Below are 6,714 nucleotides of genomic sequence, written 5' to 3'. Positions count from 1 at the left end.
CTGCACCCGTGGATGATAAAAATGTTACACATGATCATGGCGGCAGAAACACATTAAAATACAGTGAATACACAGTTCTATGCCCTGTTGTAGAGACAGATTATTTTGTGCGGTTACTTCAGAAATAAATCACTTTAAAGTGAGTAGCTGTGAGAGCTGCTGCTTTGGAAACGATGCAGCCAACAACAGCTGACTGTCAGTTTTGGATCTACCAGCCAATACAGAAGGGACAATTAAAAAAAGACCAATCAGTAAATTACTTTAAAAGACTTGTGCTCCTAAAGCCACATTAACAGCAAAGGATTTACATTTACCATCTTTTTTTCACTGGCAAATATTTAGTAAACAGGATTAACCTTTTAAATTCATTCATATTAAACAGATTTTAAATTTAAGTACAAATAAACGTAAATGTTGTTTTAAATATGTATTTATAAAGTTATCATCAGCTGATAAATATGAGAAAAATACCCTCTAGGTTTAGAGATACATAATCAAGACCATTTACCATCATTAGACACATTGCAGTGTTATCATATAACATTAACATCCGTGTACGACAAACATCCTTACTGATTTAACATGAACTGAAGAAAATGCTGGCAGAACCTATATGAAGGAGTGGAGTATGTTTACAGCAGGAACGGGATCATTAATTTTTATTGATAATGATCACAGTCTTTATTGATACCATCGATTCTTTTCTGTTAAGGCCTTTGCATATCATATGAAGTTGGGAATATCTGTCAGGTTTGTTAGGTCCAAATAAGAGTGCTGGTGGTTTAAAAAATAACACTGATATGAATATTTTTTGGAATCTCAACATGCTATAAGAAAAAAAGCTTTGGAGTTACAAAGTAGACTAAGTTCTTAGCAATTCACGATACCAGTCAATGAATGGGGATGGCAAAACATTTAGACCAGTGTGACTCAACCCTGCTCAACCAGTGAGCCAAATCACTGAAAAATACCTTTGCAAGAGCCACAATCTAAGTGGTGAAAAGTGGCAAAAATGCATTGAAGTGGCAATAAAAATAAGTAAAAGTTGCAAAAATGGTCAAAAAGCAGCTACGAATTGGCAAAAAATGGGTGAAAAGGGGCAAAATAGACATAAAATGACAAAAACTAGGTGAATAATGGTGAAAATGGGGGGAAAGGTGGCAAAACTTGAAAAAATAAATGAGTTAAAGGTGGCAAAAAATAGTCAAAAGGTGGTATAATCATGGCAGAAAATAGTGAAAAATGACTACAATGGGCAGAAAGCAGCAAAGAGTAGCAAAAATGTGGAAAAAACTTTAAAAAAAGGGGCATTCAATGGCAAAAGGAGGCTTAAATGGGCAAGTAGTGGGAAAAAATTGTAAAAATTGCAAATATCAAAAAGCTGAATAAAGGCCAAAAACTGGTGAAAAAAGGCAAAAATGGTATAAAATCAGCCAACTGCATAAGAGCGGGATACAAACTGTTAAATATAACTTGCAATGGATAATTTCTGAGGTCAAAGTTTACCTTTTTAAGGTTTTCTAGGGAAAAATATTTCAAATGAAGACATAGAAGAGCCACAAATCATCACAAAAGAGCCACACGTTGAGTGTCACTGATTTAGACACAGCCAAGACAAATGTTTGACTTTCAGGTGTGCATATGTGAAAACAGGTAAAGTCCACAGACCACACTTTACATACCTATCTCTGAAGACTTCTCCCCCCAGTCCCCAGACATCGTTTTTGGTTTGGTGGGCAACATTGGCTCAAAGTCAGACTTTGGTCGTGTAGAAGGCACCTCTCCATTGTGCCTGAAGATTTAGATAAAAATTGAGAAGACGCAGGTAAAATAGCATTTACTACACACATAACAGAAACAACATGACATAGCTGCACATTAATTATAGATAAAGCTGAATGGAGACAAAATACCAACTTGAGATTTGGCGAGTGAGCGAGAGGCTTGTCGGGCCGTTTTGGTGGAAGAGCCCCTGGTCTGCCTTTCCCAGGAGGAGGGACTGGCTTCTTAGGTGGGACCACAGGTGCTGCAGGCTTTGATGGCTTGTGGTCTGTTGTTGGCCTGTCAACTGTAAGGGAAAAAGAGAGGGCAGGAGAATTGTAAAAGGAAAGACTGTTAGGCCAGTCCTTTTTGTAAAGCATCTTAGTTTGTCACTAGTGATGCATGCGATTAGTCAGCTAAACTGTTGAATTCACATCCCTTTGTTGTTGGAACCAGAATGGCAAATGGGTTAAACAAATCAACATTTTTATCAGTTTAGACCCACAGTCCCCCCCGCCACATGTGGCCACTGGAGTTGATCCTAATGACTATTGCCTCAATTCCATAATGTTTTTATTCCAACATAAAACCTAAGAGCTGCTAAGAGAACATTGTCTGGAAAAATTTGTTACGTAGAACAGTCAAGAAATTGAGTTGGTATCTTCCTTTGAATATCTAGGGTTTTTCCTTGATGAAAACTCGTCTTTTAAGGAGCGCATTCAGTATGTTGCCTTCAAACCTTCAGTTTTTATGTTGCTAAAAAACTGAAGGTTTTACTTTTTTTTTTTTTTTTTACTACAGAAACCAGTCTTGTTTCTCTTTTATGGTCAAAAAGAGACTGGTTGAGTCTACTTTCTTACCTGTTCTTGACTATGGCAATGTTTTGTACATGAATGCTTCTGCTCACAGTCTTCATATGCAGTGTTGGGGGTAACGCGTTACAAAGTAATCCATTAGAGTACTCAGATAACTTTTTTGTTGTAACGAATAACGTAACACGTTAGTTTTACAATTCAAGTAATCTTGTTATTAGTTACATTTTCATAAAAGTAATCGTTACTGAAAGAAAAATCCCAAATTTCCTCTCTATTCTGTGGCTTCAAAAAGAAGGGAAGAAAACAAGGAAGCCCCCTGAAGCATCTGCTCTGTTTGGCCTCTTCTACGTTGGCAAGTAGTAAACATTCTGTGCCATTATGCGCGCATTGTTCACTTGTTGAACCAGCGAGATGACAGAGACGACAGCCGGCCACTGTGGAATTATCCACATTATTATGGATTTTTGGATAAAAGGGACAATGACAGCATCACGGTGAAACCTAAGTTTAAAAGCTCTGTTTGCTTTCATTCAATCAGCTGTGCAGCTGTTCCAATTACGCGCTGTTATTATGCACAGCATTCGAGCGATTCTGTCTGCCTCTGCTCAGCTTGTTGTCAGATTGTGAGCGTGTTAAAGAGCTGTAAAGGTTTTCTTGTCTATAAGTGGTGTTCTCAGGCTGCAGAGATACAGATTATGGACTGTAAAATTGCAGTACAGGCTGTACATTGGCATTAGAGTCTGCACATTTACATGCAGTTGTTATCTGTTGTTTTTACAACTGCAGAGTGGAATAAGTGGCTAAAGGGTTTTAATGTTTAGTAACGCAAAAGTACTCTAATGCGTTAGTTTTAGAAGTAGGTAACGCAGTAACGTAACGAATTACTTTTCTCAGTATGTAACACAGTAATCAAACAAGTTAGTTTAAAAAGTAACCTACCCAATACTGTTCATATGTTGGGTAGTCTGTATCATGGATTTATCACCAAGTGTGGATTTCTTACTCATCACTGTAGGTTACATTCTAATATCTGGAAATCTGGACTTCTTAAAGCACATGTCGTCTTGGACATTGGTACGTCTTCATTTATAAAGCCATTCTAGGCAAAATTCTTGAGTCCCTTTCCTCTCATTTGATCTTGTAGGATGGATTGCACAACTTGGTTTGTTTGGTTTTGTGCAGTTTGTTGTTCCCAAAGTCTGAACTGAGCTGGGAAAGAAGGCTTTTAGGTTCTCTGCTCCTTTAGTGTAGAAAAATCTGCAGACTGAATTTAAACTGCAGAACCTGGTGTCTCTAACTTGACATGCCAGATGGATTTGTTACACACATCCATCTGGAAAACGTTGAATACACAGCATTTGGGAAAGGGCAGAGCCTTTGAAAAAAACCTGAGGGTGACTGGTTGAATGTTCTGTCTGTCACATCTTTCAGGCCAATCAGAGCAAAAAAGAACGTGGTGTAGCTGCTAACAAGCTGCACCTGCTCCCCTACCACCTAGGCTAAACTCAATAAAGAACTGCATAACGTGAACCATGGCGAGTGTAGACATGTCAGTACACGACTTCTGTCATTTTTGAAAAGAAAACAACTCACTGCTGTTCTTTGTTCTTCTTTTAACCAAGAATGTTGTCAGTTCGGATAAAACTGGTGCTTTAGCAGCATCCACGCTAATCTCTTCCGCCATAATTGCACTGGCCTCTTGTTGGTGCTTGCTTACGTCACGGCTCTGCTTTGCAAGGTTAAGTGTCTTTGAATGTTTTTAAATGTTTTTAAATCTTTAGTGAAAACCCTTGAAACCAAACTGTCTGTATGCCACTGTTTTAGCTAATGTATTCATGATAACTGTAGCTGCTGTTTATTATGAACTGTGCCAGTTTGAATGTGTTCGATTGTGTCGCCGCCATTCTTGGCCAGGCCTCCCTTGAAAAAGAGATCTTTGATCTCAGTTGGACTAATCTGGTCAAATAGAGGTTAAATAAATACATAAAAAAGAAAAGACGGCCAACTACTTTAGCACAGATATCATCTGTTTGATTTGGCACCATTTTGATCAAGAAAATGGAAATTAAGTTGTCAAGAGGTAGTTTCAGGTTGTACTTCAATGTAACCAAAGCACTGAGTGACAATATTTAGCTCAGAAACATGGACATTAACCTGCAAAGAAGACTGAAGGCTGGCGGTGCTTGCACTGCAAACTTCAGCTGCATAATGAAAAACGTTACACCGTTTTGTTGTGATGTTGTTCAGCGTTGCAGAGTTTTATTTATTTATTTAGCATTTATTTGACATGGGCACACAGTAAAGTTGATGCTGTGATATTTAATCATACACAGGTCCCAGATGTACTGCTTTAAGTGTTTATAGCAAAGTGCTAATTTTCATCACCAGTCCATGGGAGGCTTTTAAGGATTAGAGTTGTAAAATAAAAAAATAGGGAAAGATTGCGAAGTAACAGAGATACCTAAAACACAGTACATTAGCAAATACATCAGAATTAAAATATCCAAGACAGATAAAATACAAGTCCAAAAATAAAATAATGAAAAAGGCTATATTAGAAATGGCTCCTTCAGATTAACATGAAAAGAGGCATGTGTTTTATATGTGTGAACAGTATTGTTGCTCCTTCAGCCATGATTTAATACCATTGTTAAAACCTTTAAAATTATGTTGCATTTCTTAGTTCCATTGGTAGATCATTCCAGAGTTTTGCTCCTGTGACAGAGAAGGCTGATTGTCCAAAGGATGTTTTGCGCATTGGAATTACCGTTTACTGAAGCCCGTGTGCTCACTCTATCAGAGTCCTGAAATCTGCTAACAAATTCACCAAACAAAGCTGGAACTAAATCATGTAAACATTTAAAAAACATTTTAAGATTACAATAGTTGATGAAGCTTTCAAAGCTAAGCATATTGTGTTTCTCTAAGACAAGACAGTGGTGCCATCTGACAGGTTTTTTGTCCATGATTTTTATTGTCTGGTTATTTATGGATATGATTGGTTCTAGAGTTGTTTGTGAGGCTTGGGACCAGGATGTTAAGCAGTATGACAGGTGTGAAAATATCACAGCATGCATGTAAAGCCTGGCTGTGTTTAATGAAAGATACATTCTGATGATCCTGAAACAGCTCAAATTGGATTGCACTTTTTTGCAAACATAACTCACTTGTTTTTCAAATCGCAGACGTGAATCTAGAACGATTTCTAAGTACTTAACATCATCAACCACATTAATGGGCTCATTAGTGATCTGAATCAAGAATGATTCTTTTTCAGGTTGTTTACGCACACAAAAACATACGGGCGCTGAGAGAGTCGGCAGCCCATTGCAGCAGCTCCGACCTCTTTTCTATCTTTTATCCCTTTTTTGCTATCTTCTGTAATTATTCTACACTATTTCTGTGTCCAGTTGTTCGCACTGCTGCAGCTTTTAGTTGTGGTTAGTTGGGGATATTTCATGTTTTTACTCGGGACTTTTTTCACAGCTGGAATGTTCGTGTACACCCAGGAGGAACTCCTGCGCTTCAAATATGGGGCAGGACATCCCGCTGCACGTATCCCAGAGGAGATATGGCAAGGATATCACCGAGGGAAAAAGGCTGGATTGAAAGTCAGAGAGAGGAGAGAGAGGGACAGGAGAGTCAAACCTTTTCTACCATCGGTCATCATGGGGAACGTGAGGTCGCTCGCAAACAAAACTGACGAACTGACTGCCTTGATGAACAGCCAGCGGGTCTACAGGGAGTGCAGCTTTGCTTCACGGAGACATGGTTGCAGGGGAACACACCGGACAGTGTTATTGATCAGACCGGCTTCACTCTGGTCCGAGCGGATCGGGGGAGACAGAGCGGTAAGAAGAGGGGAGGAGGTCTTGCCGTCTTTGTCAACACTAAATGGTGTAACTCCGGACATATTACTGTGAAGGACTGTATTTACACTCCGGACGTGGAGCTTCTGGCAGTGGGATTACGACCCTATTATCTACCCCACGAGTTCTCCCACGCCATTGCTGTCGTTGTCTACATCCAACCTTCAGCAGCTGCAGCCAGCGCAAGTGACGTCATCCACGCAGCGATCGCGGGGCTGCAAACTCAACATCCCAGCACCCTAATCCTGATCAGCAGGGACTTTAATCAT

At 39.2% G+C, this 6,714-nt stretch overlaps 1 protein-coding gene across 1 annotated transcript in view; it reads right to left on the bottom strand.

Moving 5' to 3' along the window:
- The window catches only part of LOC121521752 (CD2-associated protein), a 52,528-nt gene that overhangs the window by 25,544 nt on the left and 20,270 nt on the right, over positions 1-6,714 (bottom strand). Inside the window, exons 8-9 of the mRNA XM_041805912.1 lie at positions 1,918-2,068; positions 1,683-1,792 (exon numbers count right to left, since the gene is read on the bottom strand). Coding sequence (XP_041661846.1) covers positions 1,683-1,792; positions 1,918-2,068 — 261 coding nt within the window. The remainder of the gene's footprint in view (positions 1-1,682; positions 1,793-1,917; positions 2,069-6,714) is intronic.

The sequence above is a fragment of the Cheilinus undulatus genome, linkage group 14 (genome assembly GCF_018320785.1).
Source record: "Cheilinus undulatus linkage group 14, ASM1832078v1, whole genome shotgun sequence".
In the NCBI taxonomy this organism is placed as follows: domain Eukaryota; kingdom Metazoa; phylum Chordata; class Actinopteri; order Labriformes; family Labridae; genus Cheilinus; species Cheilinus undulatus.
This window is presented reverse-complemented; position numbering and strand designations above follow the sequence as displayed.